Source organism: Pristis pectinata, chromosome 9 (genome assembly GCF_009764475.1).
Source record: "Pristis pectinata isolate sPriPec2 chromosome 9, sPriPec2.1.pri, whole genome shotgun sequence".
Classification (NCBI taxonomy): domain Eukaryota; kingdom Metazoa; phylum Chordata; class Chondrichthyes; order Rhinopristiformes; family Pristidae; genus Pristis; species Pristis pectinata.
In genome coordinates, this window is record NC_067413.1 from 10,828,511 (window position 1) to 10,850,174 (window position 21,664).

The 21,664-nt window shown below is 45.1% G+C and overlaps 1 protein-coding gene across 4 annotated transcripts in view; it reads left to right on the forward strand.

Annotated features, from left to right (window-relative positions):
* The first annotated feature begins 4,719 nt into the window (after positions 1-4,719).
* Positions 4,720-21,664, forward strand: part of LOC127574709 (protein spire homolog 1-like) — a 210,604-nt gene continuing 193,659 nt past the window's right edge. The window contains exons 1-2 of one of the 4 annotated variants that reach the window (XM_052023996.1): positions 4,720-5,337; positions 18,596-18,630. In XM_052023996.1, coding sequence (XP_051879956.1) covers positions 5,079-5,337; positions 18,596-18,630 — 294 coding nt within the window. In that variant the 5' untranslated portion in view covers positions 4,720-5,078. The remainder of the gene's footprint in view (positions 5,338-18,595; positions 18,631-21,664) is intronic. The other 3 variants (XM_052023995.1, XM_052023999.1, XM_052023998.1) reach the window with 3 other exon arrangements.

Sequence of the window (21,664 nt, forward strand, 5' to 3'; positions counted from 1 at the left end):
CCAAGTGACCTGACCTATTCCTGATTTAATTTGTATGTACCTTCCAAAGATGTTTTGGGTGAAGTTCCTTTTCCGAGCCCTTTATTCACAGATGGGTTTCGTGGCACAATTCCAGCAAACAACCCCAGTTACTCCAATGCTCCTTGCTACTGTCTCAGGTTGAATCAGACAGCTGGGAACTTCTGTGTTCTGTCTGGCCCTAAGATGAATTTCTGATCCCACAGCCAGACTGTCAACAATACCATTATAAAGGGTGCACTGGCATGGTGATTAATTCATGATTATTGATCCTGGATATGACTTCAAAATGTGGAATTAAACTAATTGAATCAATTTTAAAAGTTTGAAAGAAAACCCTGCATCAGTAATGCGGGTTAATAAACTACCAGATTGTCATTAGAAACCATTTATATCCTTCAACCTTACCTGGTCTGGCTAATGTGACTCCACACTCATGAATGTGTTAACTCATCATTGCTTTCTGGACAAACCACTTCATTAAGAGTTCAGTTACTGTTGACAGTGGTGTCCACATCCCATGACTGAATGAATAAATTAAAAAAAAACTACCTTGATTTCACGGTCCATTTCTGCGCTGGCTTAGGCCATTGGCTCCTTTTCACAGCCATACTTTTCACAGAATATCAGAAAGGTGTAGAGTAAAAGGAGGCCACTTGGCCCATCAGGTTCATACTGGCTCTATTAGCCCCACTCACTCGCCAGCACCCCCCCCCCCCATTCCCCTGCAAATCCCTTTTCTAATCTACATGCAGGTGCTATACAAATATATAATAAAAACAGAAGGTGCTGGAAACAACTCAGCACGTTAGGCAGCATCTGTGGATAGAGAAATAGAACTGCTGACAAAGGGTCGCAGACCCGAAACATTGGCTGTTTTGGTCAGATGCACCAGCCTGACGAAAATGTGACCTGATTCCTTCATTGTTGCTGGATCAAAATCTTGGAAGTTCCTGCTCAACTCTGGGAGATCTTCAAGGTTAAGTGAGTGGGCAAGGGTCTGGCAGATGGAGTACAATGTTGGTAAATATGAGGTCATCCACTTTGGAAGGAAACATAGAAGGTCAGATTATTATTTAAATGGTGAAAGATTGCAGCATGCTGTTGTAAGATAAAGTAAGATTTCTTTATTAGTCACATGTACATCGAAACACACAGTGAAATGCATCTTTTGCATAGAGTGTTCTGGGGGCAGCCCACAAATGTTGCCACGCTTCCGGCACCAACATAGCATGCCCACAACTTCCTAACCCATACGTCTTTGGAATGTGGGAGGAAACCGGAGCACCCGGAGGAAACTCACGCAGACACGGGGAGAACATACAAACTCCTTACAGACAGCGGCTGGAATTGAACCCGCATCACTGGCATTGTAATAGCGTTACACTAACTGCTACACTACCGTGCTGCCTATGCACTACCGTACTGCCTATAACATTACCGTGCAGAGGGACTTGGGAGTGCTTGTGCATGAATCGCAAAAGGTTGGTTTGCAGGTACAACAGGTTATCAAGAAGGCAAATGGAATGTTGGCCTTCATTGCCAGAGGGATTGAATTTAAGAACAGGGAGGTTATCCTGCAACTGTACAGGGTACTGGTGAGGCCGCACCTGGAGTACTGCGTGCAGTTCTGGTCTCCTTACTTGAGAAAAGATGTACTGGCTTTGGAGCTGGTTCAGAGGAGGTTCACCAGGTTGATTCCAGAGATGAGGGGCTTAGCCTATGAGGAGAGAGATTGAGTCACCTGGGATTATACTCACTGGAATTCAGAAGAATGAGAGGGGATCTTATAGAAACATATAAAATTATGGAAGGGATAGATAAGATACAGGCAGGAAGGTTATTTCCACTGGTAGGTGAGACAAGGAGACATAGCCTCAAGATTCGGGGGAGTAGATTTAGGATGGAGATAAGGAGAAACTGCTTTTCCCAAAGAGTACTGAACCTGTGAAATTCTTTGCTCAGGGAATCAGTAGAGGCTACCTCATTAAATATATTTAAGATATAGTTAGATAGATTTTTGTATAGTAGGGGATTTAAGGGTTATGGGGAAAGGGCAGGTAGGTGGATCAGCCATGATCTTATTGAATGGCAGAGCAGGCTCGATGGGCCAGATGGCCTCCTCCTGCTCCTATTTCTTATGCTCATGGTACAAACTGCAGCAGTTCACGATGATCATTACCTTGGTGGGAGCTGGGCCTGGGCAAAGAGCTCACGCTCATACCCTGAGAATGAATAAATGAGAGGGGTGAATACTTGTGAAAGAATGCAGGAAGTAATGTGGTCTTTTACCTGGAACTGCATTTATCTAATCCCTTTCACAACCCTAGGATATCCCAGAGCACTTTCAACCAGTAAGCTTTTTTTTTGGAGAGACAAGAGATTCTGCAGATGCTGGAATCTGGAGCAACACACACAAACTACTGGAGGAACTCAGCAGGTCAGGCAGCATCCATGGAGGGAAATAAACAGTCGACGTTTTGGGTTGAGACCTTTCATCAGGAGTCAGATTTTGTTTTTTTTTGATTCATTTCCAGCATTTAGTGGGTTTTTTTGTAGGGTATTCTAGTCTGTGTTATAATGTTAGAAATACTCGGGCCAAAGAATGGAAAACCTGGACTGTTCTATTAGTCATACAGCACAGAAACAGGCCTTTCACCTTGCCATGTACATACCAGCCCTTTTGCCCATCCACACGTTAATCCCATTTGCCTGCATTAGGTCTGTATCCTTCTATGCATTGCCTGTTTAAGGATCTGTCTCAATGCTTCTCGACTGCAGTGAATGTATCGGATTCCACCACTTCCTCTGGCAGTACGTTTAGACATCAACCACTCTCTGTGTAAACAAAAACTTTCCCCTCAAATCACCTGTAAAATTCCTTCCTTTCCCTTCAAACTTATGCCCTCTTGGTTTTGATACCCCTACCATAGGAAAAAGATTCGGACAATCTAACTCATCAATGCCTCTTATTATTTTATATCCCTGTATCGTCATTCTCATCTCCTTCGCTCCAGGGAACACAAGCCCAACCTGTTCAATTATGGAAGTCCACCAATCCAGGCAACATCCTGGTGAATCTCCTCTGAACTCTCTCCAGTGCAACCACATCCTTCCTTTAGCGTCGTGACCAGAACTTAGGAATTCTGAACGCCACTAACTGCAGGTACCCCTTCATATCAAACACCAGCCTGACTTGGGATGTATCACCGCGCCTTTCTTGGCACTGGGTTGAAGTATTGGAGCTCCCTGCACAATAGTGAGGAGCACCTCCACCAGAGGAGTTGCAGCAATTCAAGAAGGTAGCCCAATGGGGATGGGCATAAAATGGTGACAGTGTCCATGACCCCTGGTAATCTGAATGAATAAAATACAAATTCTGATGCCGAGTGTGAAAGAATACTGACGGGATACAGCAAAAATGCACCGAGAAGGAAGGTTCATCAAGTGGAGCTGTTCCCAAGGTCAGGTTCTTCCCAAAGTTCTCTATAACCAATGAAGAAGACCCAAGAAATTCTGCAGATGCTGGAATCCGGAGCAACACACACACAAAATGCTGGAGGAACTCAGCAGGTCAGGCAGCGTCCATGGAGGGAAATGAACAGTTGACGTTTTGGGCCGAGACCCTTCAGGACTGGAAAGGAAAAGGGCAGAAGCCAGAATAAGAAGGTGGGGGGAGGGGGAGGAGCACACGCAGGCAGGGGATAGGTGAGTTCAGGTGATAAGTGAGTCCAGGTGAGATGGGGGGAAGGGAAGATGTAATAATGTAATGTAAAGATGTATTACATCTTCTCCCACTACCTTCCCCCTCTCACCTGGACTCTCCTATCACCTGAAATCACCTATCCCCTGCCTGCGTGTACTCCTACTGAGCTGCAGTTTATACACGATTATGAGATAATGCGATAAATGATGCAAAGCAGTGAAAACAGTGCAACAAATGATGAATGTAGCAAAAAAGTGCAAAGTGGAAGTGCTACTTGCGATTATGAGGGAAATATATAAAACAATTAGGGCGACACAGTGGTGCAGTTAGTAGAGTTTGCTACCTCACAGCTCCAGTGACCCGGGTTCAATCCTGACCTCCGTTGCTGTCTATGTGGAGTTTGCACGTTCTCTCTGTGACTGCAAGGGTTTCCCTCAGGATCTCCGGTTTCCTACCACCTGCCAAAAACACGGGTTAGGGAGAAAAAGAATAAACAAACCGCTGGAGGAACTCAGGGGGTCAGGCAGCATCTGAGGAAGGGAATGGACAGTTGACATTTTGGGCTAAGACCCTTCATCTGGACTGAAGGAGTAGAGGGGAGGTAGCCAAGATAAAGAGGTGAGGGGAAGTGGTGAGGCAAAAGTAGGCTAATTGACTGCTGTCAATTCCCCCCCCCTCCCCCAGTGCGTCGGTGAATGGCAGAATGGGGGGAACGTAGGGAGAATAAAATGGGATTAAAGTAAATGGGTTCTCGATGGTTAGCATGGTCGTGGCGGGCCGAAAGGCCTGTTTCAATGCTGTATAACTCTGTAAGTGGTGCATTTTAACAAAGCAGTTAAATAATGTGCAAGAAACAATCAGCTGGAGGACCTCAGCGGATCGAGCAGCGTCTGTGGGAGGGAAAGGGATTGCCGACGTTTCGGGTGGGAACCCCTGCTTCTGTCGCTTCGGATTCTGCGAGTCCCTTGTGCCTCGCAGTCAGATAATGCAACAAAATCACTCTGAGAGGGTATTGCAACTGTAGTTAAAATCGTTAACATATGGCATAGGGAATGTAGCAGATGAAGGAAAGTAGCAAATGATACAACGTAGCAAAGCAGACGGGCGTTTGGACCGTGTAGCAGGAGTTGCCTCTCTCCCAGGCAGTGAGGAACGAGTCATATGATTGGATTCAATAAGAAACCGCTGGAAGAGGGTGGTGTGTGTGAGGGGGAGGATATTGCAGCGTGGCGGTGATGCTGCCGGCGCGGCCGGGGAAGATGCTGCTGCTTTTATTTCTCGGGATGATCTAGGCTGGGATCCCGTGGTCCAGTCGTCCACCACCCCCCACCCCGGATACCTTGCTGCGAGCGAGATGGCGGAGCGAGGAGCCGACAGCCCGGCAGCCGAGCCGGAGCCGGAGCCGCAGGAGCTGTCGCTGGAGCAGATCCTCCGGCTGTACAACCAGCCGCTGAACGAGGAGCAGGCGTGGGCCGTGTGTTACCAGTGCTGCGGCACCCTCCGGAGGCACCGGCCGCCCCCCGCCGACGGCCGCCCCTTCTGGGGCAGGCTGAACGGGGCCGGCGCTGTGCTTCTGCACCGAGACGGCACCATCAGCATCCGCGCCGATTCAGGTAGGAAATAACCCCCCGCAATACTAATCATCAGAGCCAGACCGAGACAACAGCAGATTGACTGACAAGCGGGCAGCGCGCTGACACAAACCATCCATTATACAGCGCGATGTGGGAATACATTAATAAAACATTTCCAGGAGCGCCTGTGAGGTTTGATTTAAAAGCAGAAATGGAGAACAGAAGTGTTGCAAGTTAGGATAACCCTTGAAATGGATCCTGCACGCAGATTATTATTCACTCTGTCTTTCACTGCCTGTGTTCCATTTCTAAATTTGACAGGATTTCTGCTATCAGATGCAAATGTTTAAAGGGGGACGAGGGTTTGAAGGGTACCAATAGGAGGCTTCCGAAATTGACAGGGCGAGGAGGATCAAATTGTGCGTGCATTTTATATGTACATCTTCCTTTCTGAGGGTGAAAGCATCCAAAGGGTAAATAAACCGGAATAAATCGGCCTAGGGGAGAGTCAAGAGGCAGTCAGCTTCATTGTGACACCAAGATTGTCAGTAAAACAGCAAGGTCAGGTTAGCCCTGGGTGAAGGAGCTGGAGGTAATTCGTAAAGAAAGACTGATTACTGGGTCAATAATAACTGGGGGGGGGGGGATAATCCATAAGAAAAAGCATGTTCATGAAGCGGGGGGGGGGGCGGGGGTCGACAGATTAATTAGTTATCTTGCTTCCAGATAACACCCCTTGTGTGTTGTGGACAAAGCCATTCGTTTTCCTGAAGAGAAGCCCCAGAATCCAGGATTAGCGCTTCCCTACAACATTGGAGTTCCCTTTTTAATAAAATTAGAATTTGACTTGGTTAGTTAATGACTGGTTCAGTTACTGACAGTGGGGCCACTGAGTGGAAAGAGATAATTACAGCCCATGTTTCAATAGCTTTTATTCATTCATCAACTGAGGGTATCACTGGCAAGACCAGCATTTACTGTCCATCTCTGACTGCCCCTGAGAAGCTGAGCCAGGACTGTTGTGAGGGTGTCAATGTAGTCTGTTGTTGTGTCACCCAGACAGCCCTTTCCCCTCCGACCCTTCAATCTGTTTGTTCTGTTTTTGTATGAAAGCTGGTCAGTAAGAGTTCGCAGGCTGTCAGATCACAGTCGTCTGATCGATAGTTCAGGACCCCAGCACTCTAAAGTACTATTGAGGGAGTCCTGGACTGTCAAAAGTTCCGCTTTTCTGATGGGCATTTAATTGAAGACCAATCTGTTCTCTCAGGTGGTCTTACGGCATCTTGTATTAGTATTTGAAGGATAGCTTGGGACACATCCCAGTGTCAACACCACTGTTAATCAGTGTGCTAGCAGCTTTGTAAATTATCTTGACCCTGTCATGTTCCTATTTGTGAGAGCTTGCTGTGCACAAGTTGGCAGTCATGTTTCCAATATTTCAATAGTGACTGCACTTCAGGGGTGTACCATTAGCTGCGAAACATATTGGGATTTTCTGAAAGGTGCTGTAGAAATGCCTGTCTTCATTTTCCATCTGAACAGATAACCACCTGTAATCAGTCCTCTCCAACAGGTAAATTGTTATTCTGTGGAGCAGCTTCACCTGGTGTTTTTGGGTGTGTCTCAGGTATCTGTGACTTTTATCTGTAAACATTGGGTTGGATTTGTACCAGCTAACCAGGGGCTGGAATGTGCTGGTGAAATCTGGTACATGTGCAATGTTCTGATAGCAGGAGCTTTGTTCCAACTGCAGACTAAAACATGTAAAATCTACCTTTTGTTTGGGGTAGCTCAACATGCCCGTCTCTGAGTAGGAGCCAACCAGAGCTTCAGATTTCCATGTCTTTTTACTCAATTGTGATTCTGGTCTATTAATGCCCTCCAAAGAAAGAGAAAAACAATATTGCATTTATATAGTGACTTTCCTTGATCCTCTGGGTCTTTACAGCCAATGAGGCCCTTTCTTGAAACACATTGGAGGGGACATAGCAATCAATCTTGTGCACATTGAGGTCTCATAAAGACCATTAGACACATCCAGGTATTCCCAGTACATTTTTACCCAATAATGAAGAAATCCTCTTTGGAAAATCATATTTAAAAAAAAACCCATGGAGTTGGTACCACACCCAGCTCAAGAATTTGAAATATTTTGGGCTGGATAATTTTCTATGTTTGCAATGATGGCAATTGGCCTTGCCTAATGATGTAGTCTTGGGAAACTGCAACGTCGATGATTTCTCACATATTCAATTTAGCAAACAAATTATTGGACACTTGGCTGAGATTTTGCCATTGGAGTCAGCTGTATCCACCAGCCAGGCTTGTAAAATCACCTCTAATTTTTTTAATGAGAGAGATGTATGAAGATCTCTTGTTTTATTTCATAACGAGTGAGACAGATTTGCCAAGAGCCTCCCAGAGCGTGTTTACTGGAACTGTGCTGAACTGTGTAAGAGTAGCCTGGGCTGACTAGCTGTCTGATTTTTCTTCACTCCCTTTGCGTGAAAATGCTTGACTTTTTTTTAATATCATTTTCTAGTAAAACTGATCATAATATCTTAAGTCAACACCTGCTGACTCCCAAGAACAATGCAGATTAGATGTGTTCTGGCTATGGATCCAGTGATTATGATCATATCTCTTATGATTTAATTTTGCTGATATTTCTGAGAACTAGTCGTCTAATAAAATAACTTCTTTTTTACATGAATGTGGACATGCCAATCTGTTTGTTAAATTATGGCTACTGTAAAACTATGCACTCCTGCATTGAATGTCTTTTAATCCAGAGCATTGGCTTTGAAGATTTGTACCAATGGAGGTTATTTAAATCTGCCTCTTGTCTGTTTGGTGTACTGTGGAGATCCTACTGAAATTTTGTTCAACTGCTGTAGGTACTTGCATTCATTTTGCACCTATGACTAAGGAAATTGTACCTTGGCGATTAGAATAGATCAGACAAGAGCTAGCATCCAACAAGCCATAATAAAAATCCCTAAAAAATTGATTAAAGATTGGACATGAGGAAGTTTCAAAGCAAAAGAGAAAGATGTAGGAAGATAGAATTGTGTAGGAAAGGGAATGCCAGAGTTTGAACACTGGATTCCTTAATGCACAGTCACCAGCGATTGGGTAAAGCAAGTACAGGTTGCATAAGTCAAGAATTGGAGAAACTCTTCGAAGTCTGTATTGTTGGAAGAGGAGCTAGAAGGGGAGGGTTCAGAAGTGACTTGCGTACTGCTTGGGAGTTTTAAGATGGTGACCTCCAGAAAACAGAAATGTCTCATATACTGTCTGAATCACCAATCGGCTTTCCTTCAAAACTTGTCACGATGCTGTTCATAAACTACATCTCGTAGGGTTGTAGGAGTGAAGGAGGTTACAGGCGTGAGGAGGGGAGAGCTTGCAAAGAGATTGGAACAGAAGGATTAGAACTTCAGATTGGAAAGTGAAGGAGCTTGTTCGATGAATGGGACTAAATTCTGGGAAGAGTACAAGTGCCAGAGTTGTGAATGAGCTAGAGTTTATTGTTGTGAGGTCAACTCGTGCACCATTGTAATAATTTGGAAACAATGAGGAATTTTCCAGTGTTACTAACCATAGAAACAGTCCCTATTGTGGAATTAGGTTAACACTTTAATGGGAATTACACTAGGTTGAAAACTTAGAACATAGAACAGTATAGCACAGGAACAGGCCCTTCGGCCCACGATGTTGTGCTGAACTAATTAAGCCACTGATAGCTAATCCCTTCTGCCAGCACAATGTCCATATCCCTCCATTCTCTGCACATTCATGTGCCTACCTAAGAGCCTCTTAAATGTCTCTATTGTATTTGTCTCCACCACCGCCCCTGGCAGCGCATTCCAGGCACCCACCACTCCCTGTGTATATTTAAAAAAAACTTGCCCCTCACATCTCCTTCTGAACTTTTCCCCCTCTCACTTTAAATGTATGCCCTCTTGTATTAGACATTTCAACCCTGGGGGAAAAGATACCAGCTGTCTACTCTATGCTCCTCATAATTTTTAAAAATCTTTTGGTTCAGTGTCAAGTAGGATGTTGAGGTTGGGAACAGTCAGGTTCAGGAATGGCACGGCTGTGCATGGGCACCCAAAACTCTCTTGACGTCTAACGTTTCTAACCCTCATCATGAAGCAAATGGGTAAAGGATGGGCAGACCACTGGCAAATGCAGTTTAATGTGCATAATTGTTCAATAGTGAAATTTTTTGAAGAAAGGAAAGAAGATATCTTTATTAGTCAAATGTACATCAAAACACACGGTGAAATGCATCTTTTGCGTAGAGTGTTCTGGGGGCAGCCTACAAGTGTCGCCACGCTTCTGGCACCAACATAGCATGCCCACAACTTCCTAACCCGTACATCTTTGGAATGTGGGAGGAAACCAGAGCACCTGGAAGAAACCCACACAGACACAGGGAGAACATACAAACTCCTTACAGACAGTGTAGCAGTTGATGTAATGTTATTACAGCGACCGGAATTGAACCTAGGTCGCTGGCGCTGTAATAGCATTACGCTAACTGCTACACTACCGTGCCGCCCATAATGAGAATATTCATCCAATGGAAAGTTGCTAAAGTTTGTGAAGAGCAGAAAGACTAGGTGTAAACATTCTGAAAACACGTGCAGGAGGATAAAGCCATAAGCACCAAAATATTGTTATCCTGTTTAATAAACAGCATGCATAGGCTTGTGAAATAGTAAATTTGTACAAAACATTAAACTACATTTAAGTTGATTAAGTTGAAGTTTTCGAAGTTGCTGACTTGCCATTTGCAGGAAGAACATTAAAGTCCTAGATTCAACAGGGTGGTGTAGAGACAAATTAAAACCTCCCGTGCTGAGGAGAGGCTCAAGGCACACAGAGCGTTTCCACTGAAGCAGAGAAAATTGGATCTTTTGAATTAAGGGATCTTTGACAGTCCTCCTTTCTCACTCTTTCTCCTCTTGGGGAGGCAGAGACATGGCATTGGTTTAAACTGATCCCGGAGAAGTTGGGAGAAATTTGTTCATGCAGAGGTTTGTTAGTGTGGACTTCCTTTTCATAGGAAATGTTTGAGGCATTGATTCCTTTTAGTGGAAAATTGCATAATGTTGGTTAGTCATGTAATGTGTTATTGGGATGTGGAAGCTTAAATTGCAAATGTATTTACTGCTACTAAGGAACCTAGTTATGTGAAAATTATCATGTCTGGGACGTGTTGAAGGCTGTAGCAACACACTTGGTCTGTAAGCTGTTCAGACTTGATGTTGCTTGATTTCATCAAATCCCTCTGACTTTTGACACGACACCAATCTTTCCTCTTAGAACAACATGCTAATGGGACCTGGATCAATTGCTGGTCTGTGCTGATTTAATTTATATCAGCCAAGCAGTTTCAGTTGTGTGTACACCAACTATGGTGTGTTGGTTTTGCAGGTAGACAGGGTGGTGAAGAAGGCTTTTAGCACTCTGGCCTTCATCAGTCAGGGCACTGAGTATAGAAGTTGGGATATTATGTTGCAGTTGTACGAGGTGTTGGTGAGGCCGTATTTGGAATATTGTGTTCAGTTTTGGTCACCCTGCTACAGGAAAGATGTCATTAAGCTGAAAAGAGTGCAGAGGAGATTTAGGAGGATGTTGCCGGGACTCGAGGCACTGAGTTATGGAGAGAGGTTAAGCAGGTTGGGACATTACTCAGTGGACCGTAGGAGAATGTGGAGTGATCTTATAGAAGTGTATGAGGGGCATAGATAGGGTGAATTTGCACAGTCTTTTTCCCAGGGTTGGGGAATCAAGAACTAGGGTGAGATTTAATAGGAACCTGAGGGGCAACTTTTTCACCCAGAGACTGGTATGTATATGGAATGAGCTGCCAGAGGAAGTAGTTGTGGCAGGTACATTGACAACATTCAAAAGACACTTGGACGGGTACATGGATAGGGACGGTTTACAGGGATATAGGCCAAACCTGGACAAATGGGACTAGCCTAGATGGGAATCTCGGTTGGCATGGACCAGTTGGACCGAAGGGCTGTATGACTCTGACAATTCGACAGTTTTCCACTGAGCCATTTTCATCATGTCCACATGTGGAACCGGCTGTAGTAATCACTGTGTGGCATCAGTGTGGGCATGAGGAGAGAAATGACTGTTCCTGGAGCTATCCTGGCTGAGGTCCACAAACCCAGTACCTAATGGGCTTGGAAGTCTTAATATCCACAAACTAGGCAGCACCTTTACTCACTGAAGTATTCAGTTGCGTTGGTGAATCCATTAGTTCTTGTGTAGTATGGAAAGTGGCATTGCAGAGAAAGCTTGGGTTTAATATAAAATTGTCAGTTCCTTGTTTAAAACTCCTATCACTGTAGCACCTTTCAAAGCCTCAGGAGCTCCTAGAGTCTCTACAGCTGGTTACTTTTTGTTTATTCATTTATGGGTTGTGGATGTCACTGGCAGGAAAAGCATTTGTTGTCCTTCTCCAACTGCTGAGCTCAGCGGACTGCTGAGTCATTTCGGTGGAAGGTGCTAGCCCCATGCAGACCTGATAAGGTAAAGACAGCAGGCTGCAACAACCAGTCCTGATGCAGGGCTTTGACCTGAAATGTCGACAATTCTTTTCCTCCCACAGATGCAGCTTGACCCACCGAGTTCTTCTAGCAGATTGTTTGTTGTTCCAGATTCCAGCTATCTCTTGTGTCTCCAAAGTAACCAGCTTTCCTTCCTCTAACAACAGCAGTGAACTGGATGGGTTTTTGCATCAGTCCATTGCTTTCGTGATAACTACTATTGATTTTGGATTATTACTCCAGATTAATTACTTGATTTGAATTCCTGTGAGATATGAATGTGTCTCTGGACCAATACTCTAGACCTCTGTGTGTTAGTCCAGTAACTCAACCACTGTGCTACCATACCAGTATGCCTCTCTCCACAGATGCTGACTGTCCTGCTGGGCATGTTCAATCTCTTCTGTTTTTATTGACTGTGATGTGAAGGTCCCTGTTGTTATGGTGAATGGCAGGAAATGGGTAGAACAGATCCTTGGGCAGCCTCTCACCTTTAGTGACCATCCTACAGTAGATCTAGATGTTTACACATCTTTCACGCGGCTCACTAGAGAGCAGAGACCTGGAGGGGGTGTGCAGAGAAACTTTAAAGGGGCAGGCCTGATTAAACACAAAGGCTAAGCATTCGGAGAAAGATAGAATCATATAGCAGAGAAACAGGCCTTTAGCCCATTGTGTCCATGCCAACTGTGATGCCTATTTATGCTAATCCCATTTGCCTGCATTAGGCCTGTATCCCCCTATGCCTTTCCTATCCAAGTACCTGTCCAAATGCCTTTTAAACATTTGTAATTATACCTGCCTCCACCACCACCTCTGGGAGCATGTTCCAGGTATTCATGTGGCACATGTACCCTTAAGATCTCCTTTATATTTCTCCACTCACACCTTGAACCTGTGCCCTCTAATTCTCGGCTCCCCCACCCTGGAAAAAGACTCTATTCATCCTATCTATAGAACAGTACAGCACAGAACAGGCCCTTCGGCCCACAATGTTGTGCTGACATAGCTATTCCCTCCTACTTACAGAATGCCCGTATCCCTCTATTTTCCTCTCATTCATGTGCCCATCCAAGCCCCCCTTCAAAGCCCCCAATGAATTTGCCTCCACCACCCTATCAGGCAACGCATTCCAGGCATCCACCACTCTCTCAGTAAAAAAACATACCCGCTCACGTCTGTTCTGAACCTACCCCCCTCTCACCTTAAATGTGTGCCTTCTGGTATTGGATTGTTCAATAATGGGATAAAGATATTGCCTGTCCACCCTATCTATGCCCCTCATAATTTTATATACTTCTAACAGATCACCCCTCAGCCTCCACCGCTCCAGAGAAAAGAGACCAAGTTTGTCCAGCCTCTCCTGTTAGCACATGCCCTCTAATCCAGGCAGCATCCTGGTAAACCCCCTCTGCACCCTCTCTAAAGCCTCGACATCCTTCCTATAGTGAGGTGACCAGAATTGCACGCAATACTCTAAATGCGGCCTAACCAGTGTTCCATAGAGATGCATCATAACTTCTTGACTCCTATACTCAATACCTCGATTAATAAATGCAAGCATTCCATAAGCTGCCTTAACCACCCTGTCTACCTGTGTAGCCACTTTCAGTGAGTCATGGGCTTGCACCCCAAAGTGTCTCTGCTATACCCCTCATAATTTTATAAACCTCTGAGGTCACCGCTCAGCCGCTACATTCCAGTTAGAACAAACCCAGCCTACGCAATCTCTCCTAAACTACATTCCAGGCAACATCCTGGAGAATCCCATCTGCACTCTCTATTGCTCCCACATCCTTCCTGTAGTGTGGTGACCTAATCTGCCCACAATGCTCCATGTGCAGTCTAACCAGCTGCACCATGTCACCACAACTCTTGTACTCAATGCCTCTGCCGATGAAGGCAAGCGTACCATGTTCCTTCTCACCACCCTATCCAACTATGTCACCACTTTCAGTGGGCTGTTAACTTGAATGCCAAGGTTCCCATGTACATCAATGCTCCTAAGGTCCCTACTATTTAGTCCATATGTCCTACCAGAATTTGACTTTCTGAAGTGCATTACCTCACTCTTGTCTGGAGTATTGTGTGCAGTTCTGGGTAACTAACTATAGGAAGGATATTTGTAAGATTGAAAGAGGGCAGAGGAGATTTACTAGAATGTTGCCGGGTCTTCAGGAGTTGAGTTGCAGGGAAAGATTGAACAGGTTAGGACTTTATTCCTTGGAGCGCAGAAGAATGAGGGGAGATATGATAGAGGTTTACAAAATTATGAAGGGTATAGACAGAGTTAATGCGAGTAGGCTCTTTCCACCTAGATTAGGAGAGATAAGTACGAGAGGACATGGCTTTAGGGTGAAAGGGGAAATGTTTAGGGGGAGCTTCACTCAAAGAGTTGTGGGAGTATGGAACAGGCTGCCATCTGATGTAGTAAATGCGGGCTCACTCTTGAGTTTTAAGAATAAATTGGATAGATACATGGATGGGAGAGGTCTGGAGGGTTATTGACTGGGTGCAGGTAAATGGGACTAGTGGAATAAAGTTTCAGCACAGACTAGAAGGGCCAAATGGCCCTTTTCTGTGCTGTAGTGTTCTATGGTTCTAATAAATTCAGTCTGCCACCATTCCACCCAACTTCCCAGTTGATCGTTGCCCCGCTGTATCCTTAGACAACCTTGTTCACTATTTCAGGCATCAAAAACTTTGGTCCTGGATTCAAACAACCCACAAGCAATGATCAGCCTGGTGTTTTTGATGAAGGGTCTCACACCTGCAACGTGAACTCTGCTTCTCTTTCCACAACTAACTGTCTGATCTGCTAAATGTTTCCAGCGTTTCCTGTTTTTTATATCTGACTTCCAACATCTCAAGTTTTTCCGTATTTTTTAAGCCAGTATTTAACCTGAATCCATAAAAAGCATCTTTTGTTTAAGGAGGTTGGTTTGGCCTTGATGGTTAAAGAAATCAGACATGTGAAAGACTAGAAATGCAGTAAAGGCTCATTTTCTTCGTCTCGTGACAACTTTAGATTTATAAAAATCCCCATATCATCCTGCAATTAATTGCATTTTATGTCTTGCTTGAATCGGGCTGTCTTTAACGTTGCTGTAAATAAGTTAGTTCAGCTGAAGCATTCCATGTTCCCAGCCCCATCTGCCAGTTCCTTTCCCCTCCCTCACCACCTCCATCTGCCCATCACCCCCACACCTCCCACTAGGTCCCATCTGCCCACCCCACCTCCCTCAAATGGGCCCATGCTCTCCCTTCCTTTCCTATCAGATTCCACCATCTGTAGCCCTTTGCCTCCACCCATCACGTCCCAGCCTCTGGTATCTCCACCCTTCCCTCCCCCTCCTGACTCCATCTGCCAATCAACCCCTCCTCACCTGGATCCACCTATCACCTGCCAGCTCTTGCCCCCCCCTCCCCCTTACCTCTTTATACCGGCCATCTCCCTTCTACTCTTTCAGTCCAGATGAAGGCTCTTGACCTGAAAGGTTGACTGTCTGTTTCCCTCCATGGATGCTCTGAGTTCCTCCAGCAGTTTCTTTTTTGCTCCAGATTCCAGCATCTGTAGTTTCGGTACAGACAGTTACATCTGCAGGCATGGTAGTGTAGCGGTTAGCGTAACGCTTTACAGTGCCAGTGACCCAGGTTCAATTCCGGCCGCTGTCTGTAAGGAGTTTGTACGTTCTCCCCGTGTCTGCGTGGGTTTCCTCCGGGTGCTCTGGTTTCCTCCCACGTTCCAAAGACGTACGGGTTAGGAAGTTGTGGGCGTGCTATGTTGGTGCCGGAAGTGTGGCGACACTTGCGGGCTGCCCTCAGAACACTCTTAACAAAAAGGTGCATTTCACTGTGTGTTTTGATGTACATGTGACTAATACAGATGTCTTATCTCTTGTGTTTCCATGTTCCCATCCAGCCAGGCTCTTCAACCTGCATTTCTAAATGCCCAGTCTCCCAGCCAGATGAGTTTCTCACTAAAATGGACATTAATCCAGCTAAGTCAAACTCTTCCCCAACCAGGTTGGAGTTGGATTCAAAAAATCTTGGTTGGTTATGAAGTCAAATGATTATAGTCAGATAATTATAATGTCGGCTGTCAGGATCTATAGCACTGAAACCGAGCAACAGGCCAAATTGGCTTTTATCATCTATGTAAACTCCATCTAATCCTATTGTTAGACCGTTGCATTCCTTACTCACCCAACTTGCCCTTGATGCATCTAAGTTGTTAGCTTCAGATGATGTCCTTCAGAGAGAAAATCCACCATCCTTATCCAGTCTGGCCTCTATGTGACTCCAGACCCACCATTGTGGTTGACTTTTAACTGCCCTCTGAAATGGCCCACCCAGCCACTTGGTTCAAAAGTCACTAGGCATGGTAGTGTAGCGGTTAGCGTAACGCTTTACGGCGCCAGCGACCCGGGTTCAATTCCCACTGCTGCATGTAAGGAGTTTGTACATTCTCCCCGTGTCTGCGTGGGTTTCCTTCGGGTGCTCCAGTTTCCTCCCACGTTCCAAAGATGTACGGGTTAGGAGCTGTGGATGTGCTATGTTGGTGCCGGAAGAGGCGACACTTGCGGGCTGCCCCCAGCACATTCTTAGCAATGCAAAAAGACGTATTTCACTGTGTTTCGATGTACGTGTGACTGATAAATAAATATCTTATTAATCCAGTGGTCCCCTTTCTCATATTATTTTTCAATGGTTGACTTATCATCTTTTCATGTTGCCACAACCTGACTTTGCACTGTTGCTCAAAGCACGGCCTGTGGCTTCTTGCTGCGTGTTCCATCGAATACTTGTGGCCTCTGGTATTTCCCTTCCTGCCTACCATGTGACACCACAGGTTAGCTGAGGAATTTGCCCACTGGTAATTGTCAAGCAGCTCTCCCAGCGTAGCTTAGACAGAAACTTTAATACAGTGTGCTGCACCGTGTCTGCTCAGGTGAACTTTGCTGCACCTTTCTGTATAGATCTGGGAGTACGATTAGAGTCATTTGGTTAATGCTCTGCAGGGAATGTTTTTACCCACTTGTAGAAATCTCTTCCAGAATGTATGTAATTTAATACAAGCACTCCATTTGATGCTTTAATTTATTAGATTCAATTTAAATGGCATTCATCATTGTGCAGATACATCTATAGGTGTGACTTGAAATTTCATGCACCACTGAAAGGTCTTTCGCAACATGCATAACTCAAAACCTGTCATCATATGTGTCAACTATTTAATTATCAAGCACCATTGGTTGATGTGGTCCATTAAAGACCAGTGCACCCAAGAGTGGAGGCATGATTGAGTAAGACGGCCTTCGGCTGTAGAAGGCTGCTCCTGGGTATCTGCCCACTATTTCTTCAGCAGCGTGAATTATTTATCTGCATCAGTGATACCAGGCATGACGGGACAGATGAGCACTCCAGAGGCCTGCAGTAATGAGAGGCGCATCTGAATCCCACAATGACAGCTGCAGAATTTAAGCTTAGTTAATTAAATTAATTTAAATTTTAAGAAGATTAGTGGTACTAAACTAGTAATGAGGTAACAGATTGTTGCTCAAAAATCCTTTTGATTCACTAATGAACTTTTAAGGATAGAAAGATTTTTTGGGGTGGCACAGTGGCCCAGTTAGTTGAGCTGCTAACCCCACTCCAGCGATCTGGGTTCAGTTCTGATCTCTGGTGCTGTCTGTGTGGAGTTATGTTCTCCCTGTGACTGCACAGGTTTTCTCCCACATCCCAAAGATCTGCAGATTGGAAGGTTTGTAAAAGATAACTGGGAACACAAGGGTTAACAACCAGCAATGAAAGGGTTAATGATATGCACCTATTCTCTCGATAGCCAGCTATTCTTCCCATGGTAAGAAATTACCTCAGCCATGGGGTGACTATAGTTATGTCTGAAGTGAGGCCAGGTGTGGGTGAGAAAGAAGTAGTCTTGTTTTAAGACACATCTTGTTTTGCTAAAGCTTACTGTAAGCAATTACGGTAGTAAGTGTGACTTCCCACCAAGATTTCCCACGAGGGGGGTATAAAGGAACAGTAACTGGTGCATCTTTGAGTGGGTCTAATACGGAGCTTGGGTTACACTGTTTACTCTTTCTCTGTATCCTTCACTCCCGCTAGCGTTAAACTAATAAAGTATTAATCATAAGTTCTTTGGTTCTGCTGTTGTCTGATTTATTACAGTGCACGGGTCGACTTTCACAGGTTAATTGGCCACTGTAAACTGCCCCTAGTGTGTAGGCGTGTGGTAGAGTCTTGGGGGAGTTGATGAGAATGTGGGGAGAATGAAAAGGCTTTAGTGTAAATGGGTGTTTGATCAGTGCGGACTTGATGGGCTAAAGGGTCTGTTACTGTGCTGCATAACTGTGACTAAACCTGCTGACCAGTCTGGCCTAAGTGTGCCTGACTCTCGACTGCCCTCTGTCCATTTTTCCTCTAAATCTTTGGGTTATTTTAAATAAAGCTGTTAACTAACTACATAACATTTTAATGGTTATTTAAATAACTTCTTTGGTTGCAGAGTAACTGGTGTGATTGATACTGAGTTGATTGGAATAAGGAATACTGTGTGCAAGGATTGTATAAGAGCTCTTTATGTGGAGAACAGAACTCTTTTGCTGTGTTGTGTAATGTTGCTGAAACGTGGACTTAAGTTTATCAGTTATGGATTTTTCTTTATTTAAAAAAAAAAATTCCTTTTTGTCTTCTAGATAAAGGGGAATCCACGCGATGTACAGAACCAGAGGTAAGCTTTGTTGAAGTGCTTACTCTATTACTGATCATTCCATGGCAATTGCTCACTACACTCCTACCTTTCCTGTTGTTTAATTGACCTTTGATTAAATCTAAAGTCCATTTCTTACACTTTAGTTTGTCAGAGGGGAGAGATTTCTTTGACTGTGACTGGTAGAAGTGGAAATATTTGTTCAGCCACTAGTTTTGCGTAGGAGCAGTTGCCTGACTGTGACTGAGGCCGTGTCCTCTTGTCCAAGAATTTCCCTACCAGCAGAAACCATTTCCCTCCATCTACCCAACTGGTAAAGACCAACCTGAATTTCAGGATGAACTTCCAGAAAAGTGTGGCCAAGTTGCAGACAAAAACGACAGAGCAGTAAGCTTCTCCTCCCCCCATGGCAGAGGGTTAAGGTTAGGAGGGATACAAGGAAGAATGTGTTCATGCAGAGGGTGTTTGGAGTTTGCAACACACTGCCTGAGGGGGTGGTGGAGGCAGAGACTCCCACAACATTTAAGAAGTACCTAGATGAATACCTAGTTTGCCAAGGGATAGAAGATGACAGACTAGGCACTGGTAAATGGGATTAGTACAGATAGATACTTGGTGGCTGTGGTGCTGGAGGGTCTGATTCTGAGCTGTATGATTCTATTACTCTGTATAATATTGATTCTATTAATAGTAGTAATTTGCCAAAGTCAGTTGGCATATTTGTTTTGGGTTTGCCGGGGGGGGGGGGGGGGGGGAAGCAGTTTAATAAATGCATTTTGTAGCTGTTGAATGCATTTCATACCTGCTTATAATGGAGTTGTTTTGTGGTCCTGTTGAGAACCAGCTACTACCCCACCTTGGTTGTCAGCAATGGACTGTGGTGAACAGAATGGTATTGGTTTATTATTGTCACTTGTACTGAGGCACAGTGGAAAAACTTGTCTTGCATACCGATCGTACAGGTCAATTCATTACACAGTGCAGTTACATTGAGCTAGTACAGGGTGCATTGAGGTAGTACAGGTAAGAACAATAACGGTACAGAGTAAAGTGTCACAGCTACAGAGAAAGTGCAGTGTAATAAGGTGCAAAGTCACAGCAAGGTAGATCGTGAGGTCATAGTCCATCTCATCGTGTAAAGGAACCGTTCAATAGTCTTATCACAGTGGGGCAGAAGCTGTCCTTAAGCCTGGTGGTATGTGCCTTCAGGCTCCTGTATCTTCTACCTGATGGAAGAGGAGAGAAGAGAGAATGACCCGGGTGGGTGGGGTCTTTGATTATGCTGGCTGCTTCACCAAGGCAGTGAGAGGTGTAGACAAGAGTCCAAGGCGGGGAGGCTGGTTTCTGTGATGTGCTGGGCTGTGTCCACAACTCTCTGCAGTTTCTTGCGGTCCCTGGCAGAGCAGTTGCCATACCAAGCAGTGATGCATCCAGATAGGATGCTATCTCTGGTGCATTGATAAGTTGGTGAGTGTCAAAGGAGACATACCCAATTTCTTTAGCCTCCTGAGGAAGTAGAGGTGCTGGTGAGCTTTCTTGGATGTGGCATCTACGTGATTTGACCAGGACAGGCTATTGGTGATGTTCACTCCCAGGAAGAAGCTCTCGACCCTCTTGACCTCGGCACCATTGATGTAAACAAGTGCATGTACACCGTCCCCTTTCCTGAAGTCAATGACCAGCTCTTTTGCACTCTGTACTGAGGGTCTGGTGAATGGGGCTGCTTCATTCCCTCTTGTACCCGGGTTGCAGAGGTGCAATCCCAACACCTGGACTGACTGCCCATCCCTGGCAAGATGGGTTAAATCCCTGAAGCCTCTGCAGGCGGGCAGCCATTCCCACTACGTTCTGCTCCCTGACAGTCACTGGCCCAGGCACTCCGATTCCTCTGTGTCCTTGCTTCAATGTCGCTGTTTCTTTCTCCCTTCTGGGCTGGGGGTCTGGATCAGAGTAAGGCCCTGTGTGTGGGGGAGCGAGCAGGTGATTCTTGGCACTGGTGGTCCAGGTAAGAGTCTTGTGGTAGAGCCTAATATTGCAGAGACCACAATCTCTGCAAAATCACAATTTGAAAGGTAAAGCCCTACCTAAACATCTAAACTTCTCAATTGTATCATCCCTTAAAAAGAACAGGAACAGTTAGCTCCTGAAACCTCTCCTTCACTTAATGGTTGACTCGATTTCTTGCTTTGTCGTTCCAGTCTCTCCACTGCCTTTGGCACTGGGATCTCTGATAATCAGTTGAATCTGTGCTGCACTCCATCCAAGGCCATTCTGTTCCTTCTGATGTGCAGTGCCCTGAGCTGAATATTACACCCCTGGGGCAGTCCCACATGGATTTGTTTAGTTATAGCAACATTTTCTCCTTCTTTGGATCCTAGCCCTTTGAACGTAAAAACTTGTTTGATTTTAAGATTAAGGTTTCTTTATTAGTCCCATGTACATCAAAACACACAGTGAAATGCATCTTTTGCGTTGAGTGTTCTGGGGGCAGCCCGCAAGTGTCGTCACACTTCCGGCACCAACAAACCCTGCCCACAACTTCCTAACCCGTACGTCTTTGGAATGTGGGAGGAAACCGGAGCACCCGGAGGAGACCCACGCAGACACGGGGAGAACGTACAAACTCCTTACAGACAGCAGCTGGAATTGAACCCGGGTCGCTGGCGCTGTAATAGCGTTACGCTAACTGCTACACTGCCATACCTGCTTTTACTTTCTGATTTAATGATCTGTGTACACGGATCCTTGAGTCTCTTTGGATTTACTACTATTCTTCCCATAATTTTAAAAAGTACTCCCAGTTGTCCTTTGTTCCTGGATGGGTGATCTCGTACTGTGCTGTGTTGAACTCTCTCCACCATGCTCGCTCCATCTGCCCATATCTTCACCTGCAGCAGTCCTGGCATCACTTGCAAGCTTGGCTAAGTGCCCCTCTTCAATTTTTCAATTCCACTTTCTCTCCTCATTCCCAAAATCAATGATTCTTTTTGGAGGATATTCAACCCCTTCTTCTTGATTGCTGAGCTTTGGCTGGAGCACCTACAGGATTTTGATG